This window comes from Echeneis naucrates, chromosome 15 (genome assembly GCF_900963305.1).
Source record: "Echeneis naucrates chromosome 15, fEcheNa1.1, whole genome shotgun sequence".
NCBI classification, from domain to species: Eukaryota; Metazoa; Chordata; class Actinopteri; order Carangiformes; family Echeneidae; genus Echeneis; species Echeneis naucrates.
The window spans coordinates 16289769-16317405 of record NC_042525.1 but is presented as its reverse complement, the minus strand read 5'-3'; the positions used below and the strand labels follow the sequence as shown (position 1 = coordinate 16317405).

The 27637-nt window shown below is 39.4% G+C and overlaps 1 protein-coding gene across 1 annotated transcript in view; it reads right to left on the bottom strand.

Moving 5' to 3' along the window:
* LOC115055811 (contactin-associated protein-like 4) overlaps positions 1-27637 on the bottom strand; it is a 114930-nt gene that overhangs the window by 28438 nt on the left and 58855 nt on the right. Inside the window, exons 2-5 of the mRNA XM_029521837.1 lie at positions 15684-15823; positions 10237-10430; positions 6502-6649; positions 4204-4407 (exon numbers count right to left, since the gene is read on the bottom strand). Of these exons, the coding sequence (XP_029377697.1) occupies positions 4204-4407; positions 6502-6649; positions 10237-10430; positions 15684-15823 (686 nt within the window). The remainder of the gene's footprint in view (positions 1-4203; positions 4408-6501; positions 6650-10236; positions 10431-15683; positions 15824-27637) is intronic.

The following is a 27637-nucleotide window of genomic DNA, read 5'->3' as shown; positions in this document are numbered from 1 at the left end:
GAAAAGTAAAGGTGAAAATCAATTAATTACATTCATTTTAAAAGTTTAACTTCTCTGGTTTGAATTGTGCCCAGTGTCTGAATTCTAAGAAACTTCAGAAATTTGCATTTTTAATGTCATGCACTAACCCTAACCCTAACCCTAGTCCAATGTGGATATGTAAGAGGGGAGAATCAACAACGCCTGTGACCTTTCACAGCCACATTCAATCCCAAAAAAAATAAAAAAAAGTATCATGTTTTGTGTTAACTGTTTGTTTATCAATGTGATCCATGCCTGGTGGGAAAAACCCTCTGACCTCTCCATCACGATGGCCTTTTGGTAATATTGAAAATGGTCAACGTACCTGAACAAACATCTGTTTGCATTGATTAAAATGTATGGATTGTTTCATTAGTTGGTTGTGGGGATAAGTCATTTGACCAAATGTGGGACAGACTCAGATGTTTATTTATATGCCCTATATGACAGATGAAGTTTACTAGCTGAACATGGCTCTTCCATCCCTCCATTCCTCCAGTGTGCAGTGAACATGTTAGTTATGGCAGTACTGGGAGAAGTTACATTCCTGGGTTTTATGGCAGAAAGCCAGAAGTGCTTTTTGGCAGATTTCTATTTTTCTATGCACGCTGACTACTTTCAGAAGAGTTCATCATGGAAAATGAATGTATTGTACATTTTGGACTTATTTCCAGGAAGAAACCTTTAGCTGCACTTCTTCCTCTTATTGTAGTCACAATTTTCTTTTACTTTATTTTTATTTTCCATTTAAAAACTTTGATAAGTTTATTTCTGCCAGACGGACTTCGCTAGAATTCATCCTTCATGATGAAAAACAAACAAACAAATAAACAAACAAACAAAGACCAACACAAAAACTTGCAGCAGCAAAAGCTGGCCTCCAGAGAAAAAAATGCATCTGGAGGCAACTGGATAGAATTGATCCAGTAAGAGCAAAGAAGTGAGTGATGTATCACATACCAGGTCTTGTCAATATTACAGCAAAAGCATAAAAATTGTGCCCTTACACATCAAATACATTCCACTTCCGATAACATCAGTCAGCCCACAACAATGGCTGATGTTGTGCACAGCTGCTTCACTTTCTTTTTTAAATCTGTATCATTTTCAAGTCAGACTGTTTGAAAAACTTATACATGTTGTTAAGTTCCAAAATATGACGTTCTGAAAGCATCTTACATTCATTTGTTTACACATCTGTGACTAAAGGTGTAATGACAACTAGATTAGATAACTAGATTTAATGGAGTAAAGTAGAAAAATTTAATCTTGTGGATAAAAGTGTAACCTGACCCAACAGGGCATCATTTATTTTATAAAGGAAAACCACTGAATCAAACTGGCAGCATAACAAAATAGTGTTGATGTCTTCTTTTTTTTTTTTTTTGAAGGCACTGCCAGAATTAAGAGTTCAAACAAAATGCACCTTAGGTTAGCCAAGCGGAAAATAGATCTGTTGTTCTTCGAATAAAAGTACACATTATATGTATCAAAGTAGCATGAAGACAATTACAGCAAAGCTGCGTTTTGAAGTTGTTGCATGGTAACATGCTGCAGCACATTGCCTCACAGCAAAAAGGTTGTGGGGTCGACTCCCAGGCCTGGGATGTTCTCCCCCGTGCCTGGCTGGGTTCCCTCTGGGTACTCTGGTTTCCTCCCACATACATATTTAGTTTGACTGGTGACTCTAAATTGTCTGTAGGTCTGAGTGTGAGTGTGAGTGGTTGTTGGTCTCTGTCTGTCTCTGTGTGTTGGCCCTGTGATGGACTGGAGACCTGTCCAGGGTGTGCCCCGCCCTCACCCAGTGTAAGCTGGGATTGACTCCAGCACCCCCTGCGACCTGAAAACGGATAAGAATGAATGAATGAATGGATATAAATCGTCTCTCATAGCAACTCCTCCAACCTGAGCAGCCAAGTCTAATTTCAGTGTAGTAGCAAGAACAACAGGGCTGAGGCTGCGTTGTTTAATTTTCATTTTCAGTCTTCCAGCATCGGGCCATGACTTTTACAACTACCAAGAATAAGTAAAAATTTAATTTGTCTGCTCTCATGGCAAACTTCAGAGAAGAAATGGTGCACAAATATCAACATTTTCACAGTTTTTCACTGTATTTAAATAATATTGACACTTATACAAACACAAAACCTGCGACTAAATGCTGCATTCTTGCAATCTAGTTTACATTTTTCAGATTTTCAGCAAATTTCAATCTCAGTTCTAAAGGTCAATCTTTGGCCCTTAATGAGTTTCTGTAACAATGTTTACATCAACTGAATAAATGCAGAGTGGTGTGCGTGCTTGTTAAACATTTAATTTTCACTCAACAGCTGCTGTGCAGAAGATTCACTCTGAATCATCAATTATAGTTTTAGCACAAAAAATTCAATGTCCACACAGTCAAACAGTGGAATATGTCTGTACATTTGAAAATGCATCTGACATTTACAAAGTGGGAAACATATCAGATCGAAACACTGAACACAAACGACAGGCAGATTGCTGTGCAGGTACCACACAACATGCATTATTAATTCCTCCTCACAGAAAAACAAATGTGAATGTTTCTTCATTTTTATGGCACCATCCTTGTTCAAGGCAAATTCACAAGGATAAAGGTGCGTATTTTATGTTACCAATAAGAGGAGGGAGGAGGAGCTACCATGAGGAGAGCAGGAGAATGAACACAAAAAGACGCACAGTGTGGGAGGTAAGTAACTATGAATATTACGAAATATTACATACGTTTTTTCTGAAAAGAAATATTGTGAAAAGAGAATGGAAAAACAATAAGAAGGCAAGAAGAGAACTGTGATGACACCTTCAAAGTGTGGTGATAAATTACAAAGCCAAAGAAGCAAGAAAGCCGAAGAAGAATGTGAGAGGCCAGAAAGGCCGCAAGATTTGTGGCAAAAGCAGAAAATTATGTAGAGAGAGGACCAGAAGGGCAAAAAACACTCCAGGAAGAAGAGAACAGAGGCCAAATATAATGTTGTCAGCCAACAGAACATGGACAGTTTTGATATTTGGAGTTTGGCTTTTGCACTGAAGTCTCAATCAAGTTACAGATTACAAAGTCTTTCCACTGTGTGCCTGCCACACAGCCGAGACCGCAGAGACAATAAAATGCTCAGGGAAATGAGGTAGATAAATATTCGCGGAATGGAGGAAGCATAAACCACACACTTAGCAGTTTAGATGCAACTGAAAGGAAGAGTAGTAAAGCAAGGTGACATATTACTGCAAAGCCTTTGAGTTGAAATATTTCTCTAATTCTTATCTGAATATTAAATGTGTCATCGCCACATTAATCAGCAGGGAAAATATGAAACATCCTCAAGAAGATGAGCTCAGCGAAAAAAGGTGTGTCAGCATCCTCTTCCCTAAAGGTGGACAAGACTCTCAGCAGAGTCTCAGCAGGTGTCCAGACTCACAGTCCATAATATGCGTCAGCAATGTAAAATACTGGATCATAAACTTTCCCATAATTCCACTGAATAGCGCTTTTCATTCAATCCTCCAACATGCTGACATCCTCCAAACCCCACAGCTCCTGTAATGCAGGCTGAGATAACTGAATAAATAACCCGCTATACCACTGCCAACACCTCATGACAGCCGCGCTAAACTTCATGTGCAAAAAAAAAAAAGTAATACCTCTTTAATTCACAGCAAATATGACACAAACACTAAAGAAATAGCACCAGCACAAGATCAGAAATATGTGTACACTCCTCGACTGTCTACCCATGCTGCTGGGAGAGCAGTAAACCAAGCACTTCATAGCTTATTGAGACACTTTTTAGAGCAAAACCTACACAGCCAGACTAATAACAGCAGGGAAATGCATGTTATCACCAAGAAAACAGTAAATGGCTGGCTTGGTCACATAACTCATAACTCCCACCTCCCAGTGGCCGTCAAAGAGGCAGGCTGCCGAAATGTGTGTTTAGGCTTCTATCGCTAAAATTAAAAAAAAGTTATTTACATCACCAGGAAAGTTTTTCTATTAAGCAGAAAATACTTCACCACATTTCACAGCTTGTTTAGTAATAATAATAATAATAGAAAACATCACTCGTGTCAGGTCAGTCAAATCTGACTTGTTTCATAGTGGGACGTAACCCCAGTAGGATTTTGAGCGATCATGACATTGTGCTGATGACAATTTCATCACGTTACCTTTTCGGAGGACAAGAAGTAGCTTTCCCTTCTCTAGCTGCAGGCTCAGACTGTTCTCGTTCGGTCCCTCGGCATGAAGCAGTGTCCCAGCGTTCTTCAGAGTTTTGAATTTCAGAGAGATGCTTTCCCTGGTCATTTGCCTCGGCCTGGGTCTCAGCCTGTAGAGAAGACTGCTGTTGCCATCGAAGCTCACCACATCAGAGTCTGACAAAACCAATAAAACCACACCTCACTCAAACTGTAAAACTTCATTATAATCCAAAATCTACACTCTCCTTAAATGCCGTCTTTTCAAATGAATGTGTTTTAACCACGTTTATTTAATCATTGTTCTATTTTTTGCCTGTCAACTAAAATATCTGTTGAGAAGATCAAAGAAGAGTTTAGTTTTGCTGCAGTGCGAGTGAATCTGAAAAAAAAAAAAAAAAACTACCACACAGATATCAGTAATCAGATATCAGTTTTTTCAAGGATGATGACCAACTTGTGTACAAACAGATTTGTGTCGGCCTTGATGAACGATGAAAAAATGGCACAATTTCAAATCAAATGTCTGGCAGGTTTTAGTTTGAACAAAACACACATACTGTAGGACTTAGGACTAGTTTGTGTGTTTCAGAATCAGAAATAGTTTCATTGCCAGGTATGTGTAAAATTACTTGGAATTTGACTACAGTGTTACCTTCTTGGACACATTAAGTGAAAGACAACAAATATATAAATATATAAATATACATAGACATTGTATTACATGTTTCATTTATGCGTAATTCAATAATCTCTATCTTTCTGAAACTTTCCGCTATGATTTGAAACTGTGAAATACATTGTCTTGGTTTGACAATTTATCATTGTTACGTTATTATTTAGTTTACTGAAAAATGAACAAACTCCTTGTAGTTTGCACTTTTATGTATAAAAAGAACCATATAGTGTTACACACTGAGCAAAGTAAAGTAAGTGCTCTGACATAAACTAAAATTCAGGCAGTATATAGAGAAGGTGTTCTTCAAGCTGTTGTCTGAATATAAAACAGATTATAGACCATGGAGCACCTTTCATGTCACTCTGAAACAAAAATGCTGCCCATCTCTGTGGTGAGATGGGCAGACATGAGGATTCTGCCGCCTACAGAGATGCTATTGGAGCATCAAATTAGAAATGTCAGTTGAGATGCAATTATTTCATTCAGTGCATTTGGACCTTTACTGCTGACACTGACTCTTGAGAACACAAAATCTTAATTATTCACAAGCCAAAGCCCAGAACTTTCTCTCTTTCTTTCCCATCACCTTTTGCTTGAAATAGGGAAGTATTGCCAACATCCAAAAGGCAAATTAAATCCTGTTTCACTGAGCACAACACAACCATTAAATCAAACTGAATCAACAGGCATACACATTCACTTGCACCAAGCCTTCCTTCAGAGATAATTACTTCTTGCAGGAAGGTTATAAAAAGCAATGTGTTTTCTTAATAATGTTTTATGTATTGAGTTGTTGTTGTTTACAATGAAAACTTTTGGTTTTCTCCTTAAATATGGGATACTTCCATACAAATTAGATTTAATTGTTTTACCAATGCAGCATGTTTTGCATCACATTTAAAGACAAAAAAAAACTATTTTGCTTTTGCACTTGGTTGAGATGGAAAAGCTTCATTGTTGATGAATAGAGGCTACAAAATAATGCAAACTTATATTATAAACAAAAACATTATAATATATAATTCATACAGAAGACAAAGCACTCAAATCTTATTGTTATGCCTCACTTTCTCCTGAAACAGTGCGCTGAAAGATATAAAGCAATGATACATATCACCCTGCTGTTGTCTGTGTCAGACATGGTGGCTGATAAAAATGCCAAACAGTATGGTTGGATGAGAGATGACAAATTGATTCATTAAACCAGCATAATGTGAATACCATCTTAAATTACAGAAATGCCATGATGTATTACCAGTAGTGCTTGACTAATTACACAATCCGAAAGTCATCCAAACTATTTAACATAAACATCAGAAATGGTAATTGCTGTGGGATATACAACATAACAGAAATTATTGCTGAAAAGAAAGTTCTCATTCAATCTGCCCCAAATGAAACTTTAATTCTCTCCTACAATTACAAACAATTCAAAACCCTTTTAGACGTTGAAGATTTAAAAATAGAACTAAGAAAACATTTTCACTTCAAAAGCACCATCCATAATTGGCACTGGGGGAAAAAAAAAGCAAAAACTAAAAAGGAAAAAGAAAAATGCATTGCAGAAATAATGTACAAAAGGCAGAACTGACTGTAAGGACATCCATAGGCTTCCAGTCTCAGCCCAATCCGGCCATTGGGAGTCCAGTCCAGGGGGATCAGACGGACAAAGCGAGCAATCACTGGATGCTGGAGCTTGTGCTGCACCACACTGTCTGCATTACTGTTGCCAGAAAAAGCCTGTAGACACACATCAGCGACAGGAAGAGTTAGCTCAGTTTCTGGCTTTCCAACCGTACACCTGTCCATCATTTGCTTGTGGAGTAGCACCACAAGGATAACACAGAAATGTCTTCCAATTGTGTTTTATTTTTGCAAAGCTTCCTACTAAAGGAGCTAACATGTTTTTTCACCCATTATTGAAGTTGAACCGCAGTCCCCAAGGCTTAATAAAGGGAATACAGAGGAGATGGTCAAAGGTTTCTCAATGGGGTAGAAAATTAGATTTGTGGAGCTCTTAATTTGACTTATTAAACATTTTGGTCAACACTTGGTCCATGCAGTGCATTTGTTAACCTCACTTTTTGTTTAACTCAATCTTCACTGCTTTGACCGACTTTACACATGAACAGTGTAGCACTTCTTTGGACTCGTGGTTCCTCCTCAGTCAACACTTTTCTGTGTCTTACTTTGCTCTCAACACCTCTGAGCCCTGACCTAGCTATTGGGGCGATAAAATGATAACATTAAGGATGTAAACATCTTGATCCGATAAATAAACAAATTAAAATAGTTTTCCTTTGAGGAATAAATTGCTGTTGTATCAAGTGTAACTCAAGCATGCATGCATATTTGCATTGCTAACTTATCTGAGCATTGTGCCATCGTCTGAAACACGTGACTCTGACAGCCTTGAACAACTGAGTCTGTCCCGACCTCCAAGAAAAGCAGCTTATATCTGAGGAGGCTGAGGAGAACAGTGACTCATACAGTTGAGGCTCTGTCTATTGAAATATGTCCTGAGTGGAGGTATAAAATCCTCCAAACTGAGACTTTAATTACAGAGAGAGAGAAAGAACAGAAGACAGAGGTCACAGGCTGGAGAAAGAGTCTGAGAATGTCACACATAATATGACAGAACTCTTAGATTAAAGAAATGTTAGGTTTGTCTGCTGTAATTATTGAACAGAGTAAAGGCCTGCATGCACACATTTTAAGAAAGCTACATTTTCCATTCATACCTCTGGAACCAGTGCAATTGTGCCATGTAGAGGCACGTAGGCACGTAAACCATGCAGGTTTATCTATCATGGACTTTGACCAGTGGAAAACTGTCTTGACTGCTGATCTCTGAGGTAACCAAGAAGGAGAGTTTACGGTCGAGGAAGCCACTGAACATTATTAACTTCTGTGTACCATTCAACTGTATTTAAATGTATTTTTGAGGTTTTTCATCTTTATTTTTAGATCGTAATTGGCAGAGAAGGCTGCAGAAAACAAGGAGCGAGAGGGGGGAATGATATGCATATAAGACCTTCCAGCTCGCAGTGCATGTCAGAGCAAATGAGAATCATGAGGTCGAAGGAACTGCCCGAAGAGCTCAGAGACAGAATCGAGGCAAAGCACAGATCTGGCCAAGGTTACAAAAGAATTTTATTCTGCTGCACTTCAGGTTCTTAAGAGCACAGTGGCCTCCATAATCCCTCAATGGAAGACGTTTGGGACGACCAGAACTCCTCCTGGCCGTGAAACTGAGCAATCAGAGGAGAAGCGCCTTGGTGAGAGAAGTAAAGAAGAACCAAAAGATCACTGTGGCTGAGCTCAGCTCAGAGATGAAGTGAGGAGATGGGAGAAAGTTCTAGGAAGTCTTTAGGGCTTTAGCAAATGGCTGCAGTGTAACAAAGAGTGAAAAATTTCATAGAATACTGAATACAATATTTTGTGTGCACACTGTCTGTGGCATGCAAAAGGCTGAATGGTCTTCAGACAATTATATATGTCTAAAGAGACAAACCTGAAAAACTTGCGATGTGATCTCTGCCTAAAGTAGCAAACACATTTAGCTTTGGAAATATTAGATTATTAATGTCTTAAGGTTAGAAGCAATCACATCTGATCAAACCTCACAGTGAAGTTGGTGATCACATGCTTTGTTTTTTTTTTTTAAGGCCAGTGAAAAGTGTGCGTGGAATGCAAATCTATAAGTGGAGGCCTGAGATTAGAGCTAAAACCATTACGTCTGTTGAAAAATATATAAAAATATATGCTTGAGAGTGTTTTTTGTTGTTGTTGTTGTTGTTGTTGTTTTTGCCATTCATGGAATTTGTTTGCGTATTTGAAAATCAATTTGTTATTTTAGAAAATTAGAAGATTTATGTTATGTTTTTTATTTATATATCGCACACTTCCAAACACACTACAGCTCTGTTCACACAATAATAGTGAGTACATCCCATGTTTATAACCTAAAGTATCCATCTGACATACAGAGCCAGGTCCTAGCTGAGCCCATATCAGCATGAAGGGATGACGCTCACTAACTTTATCTGTCCTTTTGAGTAATCTATGATGTTCATCCAAATCACTGCATCTCCCTTATCACTTAAACATGCTATATCTGCTACAAGGTGAGGAGAGTAGATATATTAATATATTTCCAACACATCCTTTGTAGCAGAGAGAAGATGAGAGGGGAGGAAAATTAGTGAACAAAAGAGCATTACTCAGCCTCACTAACTCTGGCCCCTAAGCTTACAGGAAAGAGAAGTCCTGCTGGAGTCGTGACCAGTGAAGGAGCTTAGCAATCAACTCCATTCTCCGAAAGCCATAATAAACTGGGCTGGCTAATAAGTGGAGTTTCAGAGGGACTTTTGAGACATGCTGCGGATTTATCCTGATTTATGCTGAGTGTGAAATCAACAAGCATTTAAGCTTTGAAAAGCCCCTTTCTGTTATTTTTCTGAAGACGTCTTAGTCTGACATTATTTTTACCCTCACTGTGAGAGTTGTACATTTCATCAGCATTAAACTGAAGCTGTTTGTCACACTGTCACTGTAATAGGGAGACTTTTCCGGCTATGTCACCACCTAGACTGGCTCTGCGTATGATCTAAATGTTATGTGGTTAAAAGAAAAGGTGGCAGAGCCCCTTGGAATAAAATTCCTATGGGAATAAACTAATATTTAAGCTGAACTGTATAAGGAAAAGAATGAAAACTGATCAATAAAACAGACAGAGCTTTTCAGGCCTTATGCACAGTGGAAGCATTTGACTGGATCTTACTGAAAGATGATTTTACAGTTAAACCTGCTTATCTGGGCTTGTGCTGCACCCACAATGTCAAGGCTGACTGGGACACTTAATAGCCAAATGTTGTTGTTTCCAGCTACACCAAGTTAAAATATCTGTTGTGGAAAGAGTGTCTGACTTACACTGATGTTTATTACACCAATAAAAAATTATCTGTATGACTATGCTAACAGTGGTTAGCACTGTTGCCCCACAATAAGAAGGTTGCAGATTTGGTTCCTGAGCCGGAGGACTTCCTGTGCGGAGTTTGCACGTTCTCCCCGTGTCTGCATGGGTTTCCTCCTACTGTTCAAATACATAATGTTTGGGTTAATTGGTGACTCTAAGTGTGAGTGATTCTTCGTCTCTGTGTGTGTTTGTGTGTTGGCCCTGTGATAGACTGGCGGCATGTCCAGGGTGTACCCTGCCCCTCGCCTGGAATGTTGGCTGGGATTGGCTCCAGCAGCCCCGCGACCTGGAAACGAAAAAGCCGTAGAAGTTGGATAGATCGATGTATCACTTTACACCGTTTACTGACCCCTATGTTATCCTCCTGTCGATACTGCTTCCAGTTGTGTCCTGTGTCACTGAACATCAGCAGGTAGGCTGTCAGCCAATCAGAGCTTCCATAGCGGCCTTGTGTGGCAACAGCAGTGATTTGTGTCCGCCCACCAAGGTCGACCTCCAGCCACTGATACCTGTCTGAACTCAGAGGAGACCAACCACCAGCGCCTGGGCACAGAAAGACGTGGGAGAGGGAAAAACATCTGAACGATCCAAAGAGAGTGCTGACATTTATGTTTCAACATGAAACATTAGCTGCAGGAACATTTTCTTAAGAAATGAGTGCAGGAAAATCAAAGCAGAATTAAACACAATTCAAGCATATGATCTGCTGAATCATTTAAAATACTATGACTGCATTTAAAAGAATTAAAACGTTTTCAGACGAATGCAAATGCATATCAGTTTTTAAGCTGTTTTTTAAAAATCTTGCTATCTAATGTGTTCATCATCAGGCACAAACTCTCCCATAGCTTAAAGCCCCTGAGCATAAAAGCTTTATCAATGTCTTTCTTTGATGTTTAATTTGGAACACTCAAAAGAGTTTAATCTGTAGCTTAAGGACTGTTCTCCCCATAATGTAAGCTGCAGCTGAGGCATTTATAGCGGACACTGTGTGCCTTATGCAATATTAAAAGTGGCCAGCACATGGCAGTCCTCCATATAATCTGAGCACAGAGCACAAGACCATAAAATGAGACGTGTTAAATAATTAAAACACCATAAGGTGTGCGTCTGTCTGTGTGTGTGCGCGTCTGTCAAAGTGCTGAGTCATACCAAATTTAGGTTTTGCTGCCAGAACACCATCCTACGTGCACGTACGTCCACTGCTTCTTCTTGTGTAAATATCTTTATGGCAGTCTACTGCATGCAATAAACACTAAACCTATCATTGATCGTGGTCACCATTTCTAATTTTATTGAGTAAGGGAGTGGGGCCAAACGTGGTAGCATTTGTTTTCGGGGGTGGGGGGGGGGTTGCACTTTAGAACAAAAGCAAAGAACAGTTTACATTGAATGTAAATGTAACCTATAAGACAAAACTACTGGTATCTCCCACTTCCAAAATCCTCTCAGCAGCTTAGCCCACTGACCATTTTTCTTCTGTCCTTAACCATTGCTATTTGATGCCCTCACAACAAAAATTTCTGGATCTCAACCACGTGAACACCATTGGCCCTCAGCTCCACTTTCCTATCCTCGGCATTTTATATTTCAGGTGCAATTATTCTATTCTTTCCTGAGGGTACAGGATGGTGCAGAATGTTTGGGGCAGGGGTTGGGGGGGGGGGGGCTATAAATTAAACCTAAAATGTAGTTTGAAGACATAAAAAGCCTGGTGAACAAGTATGAGGATGATCATCACAAAGATAGATAGACTGGCATTACACCAATAAATCATAACAGGACACAACTCTCACACAGTTGAGATGTGTTGTAAATTTTAGACCTGCTGACTTTTGTGTGACTTTGAAGATATATCTAATTCATAACTACAACCAGAAATTAGGGCAGCATAGTGGTTAGTCCTGTTGGTTCCCGGCCTGGGGCCTTTCTGTGCAGAGTTTGCATGTTCTCCCAAAGACATGCATGCCTAGGTTAACTAGGTGAAGTGGTGATTCTACATTGTGTCTAAATTGTCTGAGTGTGAGTGGTTGTTGGTCTCTGTCTGTCTCTGTGTGTTGGCCCTGTGATGGACTGGTGACCCTTCCAAGGGTGAGCCCACCCTCGTTCCAGTGTGAGCTGGGATTGGGCCCAGCACCCTCCTGCAACCAGGAAACAGATAAGCGGTAAAAGATGAATGAAACATGAAATCAGCGTCCCAGTTTTGACACTGCAATTTCTTGTTTGGTGACAGCCATAGATTAGAGGTAGAAGTATAGTGATGTCTGTAACAAAGCTCCCTTTAGAAAGAACCTCTGGGTCTGGGCTCTCTGCCAGCTCAGCCACGTGGCAACGGCAGAGTTAGAGGTTGAGCAAGAGCCCTCGGGATAATATAAAGAGAAATCACTTGGTACCTGCATAATTCTTTGTACCTCCCCATATCAGCAAGAATTGTAAAATAATAATAATAATTATTATTATTTAAAAAATTTCCACTAAGTATAGTATGGGAATCCAACTCTAATTTCATGTGGAAAAACATAAGCTTTTTTTTTTTTTTTTTTTTACTTCACACAGCCAAGCCAGGATCTCATGGTCATTAGATATGTTCCATCCTCTCCTAAGGCCGATATCACATCCAACAATTTACATAACTTTCTAGAGCAGAGTCAGAATCTCAAAGTTGAGTGTCCAGATTGAAATCTGAGGAACTGTTTTCCGTACATTTTGCACAGTGAATATTTTAATGAACTGCTACAGAACTGCAGAACTGTGGTAAACCGGCAGCATCTGACCATAGAAGTAGCCAACGTGACCGGCAAGAATGCACTATTGCTATTATAGACCAATAGCAAGGGAGATAAAAGGGAGGCAGTGAGAATTGCATTATAAACTGTAACAAAAAAGGAACAAATTAAGCTCTAATTTTGTTCATGAGTACATACAGGACATCATTTTGGATCAGAAATGAATTCATCATGTATATGTTGTATGTATACAAAAAAACTGTATGTGCTATAATGAGTGTGACAGAATTTGTTAGGATTCAATTGCTTCTTTGAATTCATAGGTTGGGTTTGGAGACTACTGGCAACTGGCAACTTCAGAAACCACATACAAACAAACAGAACGCAAGCAATTTAGAAATGCTAAAGTAAGTGGCACAAAGCATTTCCAGTGGACAGAAAATAATTTTAATAAACAATAAATAAACTCTTTCATATTCATTATTTTCCTAATCATCTATATGTATGCATGTATACTCATAGGGTAATGCAGTGCTCCTTTTTACAAGGAATGTTTTTTTCTTTTTTTGGACACAATATAATCACAATCTACATATGATTTTAGCTGTTGTAAGATTCATCTTGCAAAGGTTTTTGTATAAAAATGATTGCTAGATAGATAGATGACTCAGATATGTAACACATGTTACCAAATTCATATTAATTGTTGAAATACAGCTTGGACAGAGGAAAAATATAATGTAGTTTGCATTTTATGAGTTTTTAATGAGTAATCAATGAAAGATCAATGGGTGGCCCTGATGGTCATCTGATGGGTTCTGGGTAAATTTGATTTCCTGTCAAAGCTCTCTCACAGGTTAATACACGTGCTGATACACACGCAACAAGACAGCAGAGTGCTGCAAGTAAACAGTGTTTCCCTTAAACGGAGATGTGTGTTGTGCCGTGTGAGTCTCTCCTCATTTTGCTTGCAAATTAACTCTGAATGAAGCAGCTCCTCAGAGAATGACTGTAGAGGATGAGGAGCATTAGCGGCAGCTGGAGGAGGCGTAAATGAACAGGGGGTTTGATTTCTTACAAAGAACAGCTGGTATACGGAAATCAAAGCACTTTCTTACTTTTGCATCAACTAAGAATTTGTTTATGTCATGGAACTCTTTCTGAACTCTGTCTGTTACTTTCCTGAACTAGATTGATTGATCAGTTACCTTGATCAACAATCAGTCTAAAAAAGGAGAATAAATGGGGAACCTGTGAGATTGTGTCGTTACCAAGAAATCATTGAAAAGACATAATGAGCTAAAGCCTCAACAGAATGAAGCCGGAGAAACTGTGACATTTTGTCTCAGGTAAAAATCTGAGCTCTATGATTTCAGCACAAAGGATTGTGGATCTATATAGCGTTCCCTGCCCATTCTTAACTTTGCACGTAAATGTTTGAATGCACAGCAGCATAAATCATATCCATGATTCCATGACATGAAATTGGTTTCTAACAACTTTGTCAATACCACTGGCAGACTAAGTGTGTCGTTTCTTTGTGCGTGTGCAAAAATCAGAAGTGCATGTTTGGTTTCCATCTTATTTCATTTCTCCATCTATTTGCTCTTTCACTGTATTTTCAACTTTACATTTGCCATTCAGATGCATCTGATCTTTCTTTGGAAGCATGTGATCCTCCTTTATGTAGATCAAACTCAGCTATGTAAACAGAATGGGTTGACTGAAGCAGGGTAATGCAGCGGGTGGGTTTGCTCGCAGCTTTTGCCATCAAACACATCAAGGAAACAGCAACCTGCTGGCTCTGCTTACTGCAGTCTCCCAGGTGGTGAAAATCATTAAAATCCTCTGTTGTATTGAAGACAAAGACATTGCGGTGACTCCATCTGATTTGTGTTTCTGGTATTAAGGGAAAAAAGCCAACTCTTCTTGCCTGAGCACAACAAAAGAAAAAAAAAAGGTGCCTTATCTCATGCCCCCCTGTATCAGCAAATAAGTTGTAGAGCTTCTTTTTTTTCCTCTCACCAACTTATTTCTGTGACAAAAGTCGACCTTTTGCCAAGTATGCGAGGCACTCTCTCTGTCTGCACAACAGATGAAAACACAGGAGATAAAAGAAAAGAAAGAGCAAGAAGAAAGGAAGACAAGGATGCGGCAATAATTTATTGATGTTAAACTGCTAAATTTTGTATGTGAAGTATTGCTGAGACAGACATGAAATAGTTGAAAGATCCCACTGTGGCCTCGCTGACTTGTGAGAATAGGGAGGTATGCGTCTTAAGAACAGGTTGGACTGTTCCAACCTGTTCTTAAGACGCACTACGTGAGCATGTTAACTTTAAATATAGTATGATGTGTCAGCGCTCTGGGTTCCACAGTGGAAAGCTATGAGGTGGGCGTGGGAAATTCACAACCATTACTCACACCTGCCCTGGTAAAGTGTCTGCAGGGGGAAGCCACGGTTGACTGAACCCATGCAACTATGTTCCATCAATGTGGAGAGAGTAAAGAGAGTCTTCTTTCAGTTTTGCAATTGGGAAATGCCTGCCAGAGATCTTTCTGTTTGGGCAGAATAACACAGCCCTGATGATCGTGGATTATTACCCTAAATTACCACTTGGCAAGGAGCTCCACTTTCAACAAACCAGTGCTGCTCTTTTTCTGTTACTGGACGTGAGAAGTAGTGTAAAATCTCACTGCAGAGGAGAGGGAAATATTCTGTTAATATTGATAAACTGCTGCCTTAGGTAGTTTTTGTATAACATTTTTTCTTGAATTTTAATGAAAAAAAAACAAAACAAAAACACTAACTTGGTGTGAAATGTAGCACAGTATTACAAGGATTTGCCATTGTTGGGGAAGACAGATGTTACTCTACAAACTAATTAACTTTTCATTGGCCGTCAGCCTGGGGAGAGCTCCCTGCTGGAATAAATGTGCTGCATTGTATTGAATGGCACCCCACCACACAGATTTACGCACCCAAAAAAAAAGAAATCAAAAAACAAAAACCAAGCTTACAGTCACTGTGGTGGTGGTTTGGTGTTTTGGGTTAGTTCCTGCTACTCACCTTCCCTCCGGTTCAGCTTAGCGAAGCCTGGCCCGTGGCTGTTAGACAGCTGTGAGGAGCTCCTGAAGGACGATGGCAGCAGATGCGTCACCAGCGGACTGTGACACACCTCTGAGAATGACAGAACAGAGGAGGAAAGGCTGATTCAAAAAAAATCACGTCATCTCCAGAAAACAAGATTCCACTGAAAACTGTACAGTCAGAGAATGCGCTGAGAAAGTCAATGTCATATGATAAGATAGCACTAGAAAATGAATGCATTGCTTTTCTATGTTATCTGGTTTAATGATTGACAATGATGACATACTGTACACACTAACCATTTTATGTTTTGTGTTGGGGAACAATTCAAGTACAAACGTGTAAATACTGTACACTGTACAATTACATATATTATCTTAAGTGATCCAACTGTGACTCAAGCTGAGTCTCACCTTTGATAACAGTTGATTAACTGAGAGCTGAGACATCTCTAGGTGTGATTATAGTGATGAAGGATCTCCTTCTCTTTTTACTTTGTTTCGTTTAGATTTAATCAGACTTGGCCTTTGGTCTTTCTTTCATGGGACTTAGACCCATGAGACACAGGATTTTAGCTGTCTTTTATCTGGCCTTTTAGCAAGTGCTGCATTAATAGCAAGGCACGGTTCTAATGGGTGAAAAATTATGGTTATTGAGTCTCCAAGTGATACTAGAAATGAATAAATCATTAACAAGTGACACTTTTTGATTTGTTTGTTCATCAGCAGTAACAATGACAAGCCTTGTGTAAAATTAGACAGTAGCCAAATATAGCCAAATAATATATTAAACTAGTTCTAAGTTGCTGAAATTAGCAATCGTATTTTATTAAACTAAAATGTGCAAAAAGTAGTAGTAGTAGCGATAAAAGCCTGAGTACACTACTGTAATCCTGTGTCTGTGGAGTTTATATGTTAATATCCTGCTCTGTAATCTCTGATTCAACACCTGTGCAAAGGGGTCTTGAAAACATTCAGGGGGGAGTAATTGCACACCTACTTACAGTATTTTAATTCCCATATTTCACTGACCTCAAGGAACCCACTCTTTACAAAACCTAGCAAGCCCTGGGCCAGTTGGAAACAACTTTTCAGAGGAACGTTACAGTGCACTTTATAAAATTCTAAAGTATGAAACCGCCATACTGAATCTCATGTTCATACTTTTGTTTCTGTTAGAAGACATTGCCTTGGTCAAGTGCCGCGTATTGTGGTATTTCTCAGGGTAACAATGCTGAACACTGACAAAGTTCAGAAACCGTGGTAACTGAGTGAAAACAATCCCTGGGATCGAGGTTTCTGGAAACCACCAGATGTAGTGAGCTTGCTTCTTCTAAGCGCTCAGTTTACATCATACAAAGCTATCATCTCATCTTCTACTGCTTATCTGTTTCCGGGTGGCAGGGTCACTGGAGCCGATCTGAGCTCACACTGGACAGGTCACCAGGCAGGTCACCAGGTCGCAGGGCCAACACACAGAGACAGGCAGAGACCAACAACTCACACTCGCACTCAGACTTAAAGACAATTTAGAATCACCAGTTAACCCAAACAAGATTGATTTGGGCATGATTTGGACGGTGGGGGGAAACCCACACAAGCACGGGAGGGAATATACAACAAATGTCTCAGGCGGGGAGCCTAACCCATGACTTTCTTGTTGTGAGGTTGTGAGGTGCTAACCATGCTGACGTGCTGCCCATATAAAGCTAATTCCACATTTTACTGCTAAATATGTCACATGAAACAGGAACTAACAGGAACTAACAGGAACTTTAGCTTGATGCTAAAATTTCACTGTAGTATTAACCATATTACTGAAAGAGAATTTAAATCTGTTCCCCCTTTTGTTGTCTGAGTAGAGGAATTGAAAAAGACATGTTATTTTTCCAAAAACATAAATAAGTGTGTGTGTTCTCTTTGACTAAGCTTTAAAAACTCACAAAAATCTCACAGAAATCCAACAGTTCCAGGAGATGGGGAGTTTCCCTGCTGGATTTGAAGGGAGCTGAGGTTTCTATTGTAAATCAAGCAGCCGGATAAACAAATCTGCTTTGAGTCATGACTGTGCCAGCCCTTCGGATTAATAGCGGCTTGAACACACATCATTGCTTAACAGTGCTCTGATATGACTCATCAGTCATATCAGTCACTCATATATGCCTCATCAGTCATATCAGTCCTCCACCTGATCTGAACTCAAATGCATCAAACTGACAAATTTCGGATTGGCTTGAAACTTACTCAGGCTGGGGATATTGCCAAACCAGGGCTTTTTTTTTTTTTTTTTTAAGCGACCACTTAGTTGATGTGTCTTTTTTTACTTATAAGGTAAATTGCACTTGTGTTACATTTATTGCACACTTCCTCTGACTGTAGACTAAGGCGTACTCGCACAGGATTACTTTGCACTCTTTTTCTCTTGTTTCTGCTGCTCTTATTTCCTAATTCCTTTATTCCTAATGTTGACACTGCAGCTTATGTTATTTGGCTTTGGCTTAGTGGTCAGCTAGCTGTTTGACTAAAGGATTTCAACTAACTTTCCATTAATCAAGACGAAGTGTGCCAGAATATTTGGGATTAAGGTGGCTTTTGTTCATCTGGTGAAGTTTGCGTCACGCGAGGTGCTTTATTCTGTTGCTCAAGTTCACAGCCTTCAACTTCCAGCTGTGCGTACACATTTATTACCCAATGGATGTCTGCACACTTTCCTCTGCCGCCCACTGGCAAGGGAAGTGGAAAATTCGTAACACCAGTTCAGCCTCGAACAACACACGAATGACAGGTTTCCAGTCATTATAGAGAATAAACAGGGCTCTGTCCACCCTCCAGTTTGTTGTGATGGTGCAGCCACATGGGCACCATTAACAGTCCGAGTGGCCAAATAAGTAATCCTACAGGAGGAAAGATGCACATGAGCTATTTGCGGCTGTTCTGGTAAGCCTCCGCAAGGGAATACAACTGAGGCTTAACACACAAAACCCCTTTTCCAGGCAAAAAACGGTTGCAGATCCCCATTTCTTCTAAAGTCATTCAATGCACAACCCGTGACAGCAGTTCCTGATTTATGCTCAGGGGCTGACAGACAGAGGAAGCTGTGGGAGAGCAAAATGAAAGCAGTGCTGTAATATGATCCAATAATGAGCTATTAGTCAGCTGCTGAGAAAAGAAAGAATGCAAATATGTCATAGAACAGGAAATTGCAAAAGTATGCTTGTATTTGTGCATAATCATACTTGGAAACACAAACACCTCCTCAGTAGACAGTGAGCTGCTCTTGGTTTGCATTGTTGGCTCCATTTAGCTTTTTCGCAGATGGATTTTTTTTTGTGCACTTAACATTTTCACATTCACCGTCTTCCATTTTTGACATGCTGGAGTGGCAAAAACACTCCTTGAGGCTTCTTAGGCACCTCAAACATAAACCACCGTTGTCAACAGAAAACCGCAGTTGGCCCTTTGTAAAACTGTCACAACCACAGTCCAAATTTGAATGATGAACAGCAAAGATTTCTGTAGATTGTTGCAACTGCATCTATCTACCTGTCTATCGATCTATCAACTGCAATGAACGTTTGCATCCCATTTTTGGTTTGATTCTGAACAAAGCCCTTCTCCCGTGTTCAGAGGAAGAGAGTTTACTGCACGGAGAAGCTTAAGAGATCTTAAGCTCTATAATTAAAGCTGTCATGGTTGGAAAAACAATACAGTAAGTGAAATAATCAGACTGCGATTTGTGCCTCCCACTTGTCGAGAACTTTATGATCCCACGACAGTAATTTGATCTTGCGCCAGAGTGCGCTGAGTTTCTTTTCTTCACACTTGTTTTAAAGCAGCTTTCGAGAAGTTTTGTGACTCACAGGACCTGAGATGGCTGTGATAATTATTTTGCTGTCTGGCATTAACAGCCATGAATTAATCTTGTGTGATTTATCAAACTGTGTTCCATTATTCTCTGTTTTCTACTCTGAACCGTTTGCCTCCCAGCAACCTCCAGCTGTTTGTTTAATAGGTGCTGGGCTGTGAGGATTACCACATGGATGCTGAAAAACTATGCTTCCATCATATCATCCATCAGTCATAAATCCATCCTGCTATTTTCTGTGTGTCTGCGACTGTGGCAGCTGTAGCTGGAGGTATCATGTTATCAGGATTACTGTCCGTCTGTTTCATTCTCATGAACAAAATATTTCAGTAATGCCCTGATGGAATTTCTTCAAATGTTCAAAGAACAAAATTCCAGGCAACTGTCAGTTCACAAAACTGTATTTTGAATGCTACATAAATATTTAATATGATAAAATCACAATATTTTATATGTAAAGGGGCAAAGCTCACCTTCACTGTGACATCATAAAGTTCCTCAGAAACACCTCTGACTATTCAGTGATGTAGTTCAGCAACATAAGTGGAAATCGTCGCCGTATCTCCTCCATCTATTATTGATATAACAGTTATTCTTGTGGGTGTCTGCATGGTATGTCGTAAAATTGGTAAATATTGTAACTGATGGTCACTTAGGAGGTGCAGAGGGTGAAGTCAAGAAAACTCGAGCATAAACAAAAATGAGATGTTTTTTCAGAAGCGCAACAACCAATGGAACAAATATAAAAACTGACGTAATCTGACACAAAGATATGGAGTGGGTCTGTAAAGTCACCGATTGCAACCGTGCCAAGACAAATAAATAAATAAATAAAACAGAAAATCCAGCTCAAGTTCCTGATTATGTCCCTCTGGGTGTGTGTTACACAGAATAAAATCCACAGGGCTTCTGCTCAGAGCATCACTCTTTGTTGTGTCCTCCCTTGGTGAGAGGGCCTGACTTTCTGTACGATAGAGCATTTTAACACTGCAAACGTGTCCATTCGATTTGCAGGAAAGTGTAAGCAACAGGGAAAGCAGATATACTCCTTTTGCTATTGGACTTGTTCACTGATGTGTGTCCTACTCAAAGCCTACTCGCTACCTCACCCACATAACTGAGGACAACGGCATTCATAAACATTAGGAGCATCTTGAGAAGCGCAACAAATTTTTGTTTTTGGTTTTGGCTCCTCAACCACAATTGCCTCCACTTCTTCTTTCCTGAAGCAACATTCACATTTAAACTTACTTTAGATTTAACTAAAATCAACTATAAAAGCATTTTTTGGGAATATATAGTGCAAATTATTCTGCCAAATCGATAATCTCCAATCACAGGCTCTCTTTTGCAAACCTCTTCTCAATATTTGCCAAATTTATCTTTAATCCCATCTACACAGGCAGAAAACCGAAACCTCATGGCCTCTGTCCTGGAAAGGTTAGAGAATCTGGCTGACGAAAAGATGGCTACAGACTTTAATCACCGACCTGGCAGGAAAAATACAATGGATATGGTGTCCTTGAACTGTGAATTTCATATGACTTATGTTGGAATGAAGGGTCCAAAATGAAATTAAAATCATCAGTGCATTTGTGGAAAATGATTAAAACGACTGTTTAAACATTGAGCTCTTCAGGCTTTACCATTAAACAAACCATAAAACAACTTCCAGCCCCTCAGCAAGAAAGAGCAATCAAATTTCAAAAGTGAATTCAATAAGAGGAACCTATTTATCATCATCATCACACAGCAATTTTTCACCAGCAGAATTTACTCTCCACAATATTAATGAGATGATAAAATACAGTGTGATGACATCTCCTTCATCTTTCTGTGCTGTTGTTATCCTGAGGCATGCTGATCTCAGGTTTTGTACAAGACCCATCATGTGCACTCATTCAGTTTTCACTGGCACTGCAGTATCTTAAATTATACATAAACACAAGACAGAAGGGGTGTGTGTGTGTATGTGTGTGTGTGTGTGTGTGCTAGGTGTAGGTCAGTGAAACGTAACCACTTTACTGCCAGCGCTACAGCTGCAGTCACACTTCATTAGGATTTTGTCGAACAGCCCCCACCTTGAGGATCTGTTCTTCGAGTTCAGCACCGATCATCAGGACCGTGTTTCAGGAGTCATGCGTTCACACCAGGCGACTCAACGTGGGCTCTGTCTGTTTCAGCCACTGTCTCACACTTAAAAACTTTTTCATGTACCACAGTCGTTTGCATCAACATGTTTTGAAAAAACAAAATGAAAATCTGCTTCACTGATTTCCTTAATTAAAGTATGTCCACCCCAAGGCTTGGATGATTATGCAAATCAGCATTGTATTTTTTATTATTTATTTGGGTTGGGCAGCATGTAAAATATTTATTTAATAGTTTGTGATTAAACTTATTAGAAATCCTGACATTATTTCAAGAAAAACCTAATACTTAAATTTTTGTAAGCTTCTGGCTGTGCGAACAAAGCCAAATACTTTTAAGACTATGAAAAGCTTTGCTTTTTCATTTTTCACAAGTTTTCCTCTGTGAATCAACAAGAAATTAGCAGAGATGCAATGATGGTGGCACAACACTTGAGCTAGTGATTAAGTCCCAGATTAGTCTGTGCAGACATAGTAAAAAAGTTGGTGGGGGAAAAAAAAAATATATATATCAACATCCTTTTAATCTACTTAAATCTACATTCGGATTAAGTTCTAGAGAATGACTCAGCTCAGCATATGATCAGATTGTTGTCATAGTTGTCGTGATTTTTCTCACAGACTCAATGTGAAGAATAGATCTTTTCTCATGTTTGCATTTTTGACATAATTGATGATTTATCACAGTGAACGCTTTGGCACGAAGCATTACTGACTGATCTTTACAAACAATGCTCACATGCTTTGTCATAAATGCTGCATGTTCTTAGGTTGTACAATGCAGAGGGAAAAAAATGAGAATCATACCAACAAACAAACTCCTTGGGAAAAAAAACATTACGTGTATTTCATCTGCCATGTGCCATCAAAGTTGCACAGCACAGTTAGGAATGGTTCACACTTTCAAGACTTCCTCACTTTTTAACTGTTGTCTTTGTGCTTCAGTTAAGGTGCTAGCTGTCTTTGTAAAATGCATGAGTGTTGATCTGTGTCTCAAACGATGCCTCATTTTTTTTCTTCTGTAACTGAACTGGATGCAAAGTACGATAAAAATTACTTGAAGGGGAAAAAAGTTTCAGAAATACTTGGGCACTAGAGGACCTGCTCTCTGTTATCTCAGTAGCTGAGCCATTGAATTGTTCATCAGATTCTTCATCTCTGTTGCAAGTTTTTGACTTTGACTTAGCCTTCTCATGCAGGTTTCAATATCAGCTACTGTCTTTAATACCAGTGACATTTTGAATGCACTTACTCTTACCAAGACATTGCATCTGATCTAATTATCTCTTGTGGCTGCTTGAAGTGAAATGGGGAGCCGCTGACAGTTTTACAGTATAAAGAAATGTGAAGGCAGCTCCATCTATAGATGTTTTGTGAAATTATGCCCAGGACTCCTCCACCAGCCTCAGATGTAGATTTTTGCAAAATGCAAAATATCACATTAGTTGTAAGCTGAATTCTGAATGCACCATCTTGGCTTGACCAGGGAGAGTATTCAACTGTCAGCAGCATCCATTAGAGCTACATTAAGTTAATATGTTACTCCCAAGACAGTTGCAATGAATAACAAGTCATTTACTGTGCCACAATGTGCTGGAGGAATATAAACAGCGGAATGTGTTCATTCTTCAGTTGTAACATAAATATGGAACTAATTGTACAGGAGAAAGGTCGGTCGAAGATGAAAGGAAAAAAAAAAAAAAAACAACTGCTGCTTTAGTTTCCTTCCTCTTCATCATGTACATTTTTTTCTTCTGAAGCTTTACTGTGACTATCCTGTCTAATCCTTAACATTAATCTGGCCTTTATGTTTTAATTGCCTTCATCATCACAGCTACCTAATTTTTCTTCATATCTTCATCACATTAGCCATAAACATCATGGTCATATTTCTCGTAATAAACATGATAACATCAGCATCAGTGGAAACATCCTAATCATAATATTAATGTTTCCATTTGTCTGCTATCATTACGATTATTGGTAGTCATCCTATTCTACCTCGTTCTATATCATCATTATGACTATAACCCTTTTTATCATCATCATGAACATTATCATCTTCTTCCTCTTCTTCCACTATATCACAAACTGGTCCTCTGACTACATGCCATTAGTGTAAATTTAATGTAATAACGACCCCCATTCGCCCCCCAAAATTGCTGACTTTCAGTGTCAGTTTGATACTACTAGTTTCTCTTTCCTCCTTCATGAGGCAGTCAGTGTACCTGCAGGGATTCTCTTGCCCCTCAAAAAAACAAAAAACAGTGTTGCTTCAGACCAAACCTGGCTCTGGACCCACTGTGAGTGACAGACTCCTCTGACCTTAGTTGAGCTTGATAGATTTTTGAACTAAATACAAGTCATCTAAGGTGATGACAGGAATGTATGACAAATGAGCATGCGTTTGGTGAGCCAGAGCTCCAGTGGGACTGGCCTTGAGCATATATCAATGCATCACAAACTCAGATGGATGGACTGCAGGCCTCTGTCAGTTTTATCACTTAACTACTTGTCCCTGGGTTAATAAATAAAGATTCCTGACTGATGGCTCCAACTTTACGTTGATGGCCGCCACTGCCATAACGTAGCCTTGACTTCATCAGGGCACATTTATGGCTCTCCTTCTCTGAACACACATTTTCCTAAGTGACACTAAAGAAGAAATACGAGGGGGGCTTTCCCCCTCAGCTTTCCCCTCATTTTCCTCATCTTCACAGTCACAAACTCGAGTGTCTCATGAATCATAAATGACGGTGGGATTTTGCAGGGAAATGCATGACACATCCAGGCTAATTAGATTATAGTCGCATGTTTATCTTCCTCTCAAGACAGGAAGACATTTTGATATTCTGCCTGAAATTAGCAAAGAAATTCTATCAAACTCTTCATCACCACCATTGGCAAAGTTTTGCTCTCACCAAATGTAAATTACAAATGATGTGACGTCAAATAAGGTAATGATAGCCAGGATTTTTAACTGAGGAATTATTTATTCATTGAGTTAGAGTTTCGAGTGCAAACAAGACAAATTGGGTATCTGCAGTGTTGCCCACTTTGTTGATTTGTAGGTTTATTTTCAAAGACTAATACTGGTACATAACCAGCTGTCCATGTACGGATGCCAATTTTTCAGGTGCACTTTCATAATGTGAATCTTTTATTGTAAAGCAGTCGTACAGGAGCAGGGTAATGAGAGGAGTAGAGGGAGAAGGTGTCAGTAATTGCTGAGGAAATCTGAATGAAATGTAAACATGTGAAATGGCAGCAATCAGTAATAAGACAATGAGCTGAATTCAGGAAAAAAAAGAAAGAACTGGAGGGTTTCTGTCCACTAAAACGCTTCACATATTAAACTATTGGAGGATCTGAGTTTGTATAGACACGTAATGCAGTCAATTTTGCATGACACAGGGGATCAAAGTAAGGCGTAAATTGACATTCAAGCAATGCTTGAACAGAGGGAGTTGGTGGGAACGTTCTGGGAAATCTCAGTCAAAATTCAGCCATTTCAGGCCCATAGTGTGAGATGGCACTATTAACCTACAATACAATGCATGTGCACAAAGCAACATCAAAACACAATTTGCAGCAGTCTCCAGTTGTCTGAACACGATTGGAGCAATTGACTGTGCACCTATTTTAATAAGGGCTTCTGTAAAAAGGTTCTTCTGGATGAGGGCTTAGTGCACAGAAATGGCAACCCAAATAATTTCCATTAAAATGTTTATTCTTTATCTTGCAAGAGATTTTCTTCCAAACACCTCAAAAAAAAAAAAAAAAAAACAACAACAAAACAACACTTCAAAAACAGAAAATGAAGATTACCCAAACTTGCATTCTTAATTCTGAAGCAAACAGTAGTTGATCTGCTGCCTGTTTGACTGCATTTAGGGCATAGCTCACAAGAGCACGGTGTCAAACCTCACGTCCACTCCTCCATAGCTCCAGGCAGACTGACTCAAATAGCCTTCACCTGTCCGCTCCTTATTGGGCCAAACCAACTGCCTATAGGACAGGTCATATCTACAACCTCAACTTGAACTCAAGTGAACTGAAACTAAGAAAACATTTCAAAAACCTATTCACCAAATAACATTCATCAACAAGGCGAGTATAAATTAAGTTTTAACCAATTAAGTCTTTGTATAAATGATGTTACATGTTTACCGATAAGTAGTATGAGCAGTGACATCACTCCACCTATAAATGAAGCGTTGAACACCTGAGACACTCCTTAGTCAGTCTGTGTGTTAGCAATAATGTGCTTCTGTTGAATTAATAGATGTATGTTTGAAACAAACTATTTCATGTGTCATTTGGATTTAACCTGAAGTGGGTATAACATTTTACGATGGCAAGATGTAATTTCACACTCCCCGATTACCACTTAGCATGCATTGTAGCAAAGAGTTTCTTTGGACCACAGAACAGAAGAAACATGAGTAAACATGCATGAATGTACGCTGAACGGAAATAGAAATGAACACGAGTTTAACTGAATATAATGTGGGCAGTTGTAACTTTCGTGGGGAACGCAGGCCCTGTCTTCACCACAGCTTCTCAAGAGAATAAATATTATGTATCATCATTTGTGAAAAGAAAAAACACTGTCATTCTGTCAGTGCTCATATAATCTGTGATGCACAATTTACTCTCTCAAACACTGCGGCTAAATGGCGAGGATCTATCCGTGATTGATTTATAGTCTCAAAGCTGCATTTGCAGTAAACTGGAGGCTGGAGCAGTGAGGGGAGAGATGGCTTGGCAGTAAGATTTGTGACGGTGGAAGTGTGCCTCGCTGTTGAAATTTGACACATTAATTTTAAGATGTGCTTCTTTTCATAGGGGATAGTGGACACCTCATACAATCCTGGCCATTGACCCACGTTGTGAATGCATGGACAGCACAACAGCATAGCCGTCAAGTATAGCGGTTATCCACAAATCTACGGAAGAAATGACCTCACGCACGCTTGATAAAACCTGGGGTTACTGGTCCTCTTCCCACTGCCTTCAAGTTTAATTTGTGTGTCATGCACTTTTTGTCTCCCTTTTATAACAACAGTCCTCTGCCAAGAACTCACAGTGTGGATTGTCTCTGTGACCTTTTGTCACTGTGTTTTTTTTTTTCGTTTTTCGCCTGTTTTCCCCAGGTCCCAGAGCTAAGATGAGCAAATAACACGCATATCTATTTTCCTGTTTCTCTAACAGCAGCTTCAATTGTGTTTCTTCTTTGTGACATTTTTCTGTATCACTTCTGATAATTTATGGAGCAGCCAGCCCTTTTGTATCCAAACACATGGATGAAGGGTGTGTCTTCATCCAGCCATTCGTGCCTAATTGTGAGAGGGGAAATGACACTTGTGCATGAGCATCCAATTTCTCACCAACGGGGACTTTTAAAACAGACAATAAAAACGAAGATTATTAAAATAAAGGCAGGGTTTCCGAGTCTTATGAAGAAGAATAGGTATGCACACTTCTGGTTTTATGAATACATATGGACAATAACAATAATAATAGTAATATTACTAATAATACACCAAGTTACACTTGTGAAACTTTGCAGTAACATGACAATATGCTTTTACGCAACAGCTTTCAGGTTCTGTATAGGTCTGAAAAACAGACACCCCCACACCGACGACCTGAGAGACGACAATGCTGCTCTCTCGAAAAGCAACATCCTCGTGACTCTTCATTTCAGCTTAGCTCTCTCCTCAAAGACTGGGAAGTCATTTATCTGAACTCAGCATGTGCACACAAGCAAATTCTCCAGGACTATAAGCATTATGCACACACACTCTGCTTCATATCATTCTCACACATGGCTATTTACTTCTTATCTTAAGATGAGGACACGCCCACACACAAGTGCATTAAGATTCAGATGTGTGTATTTGCACACACTCTGAG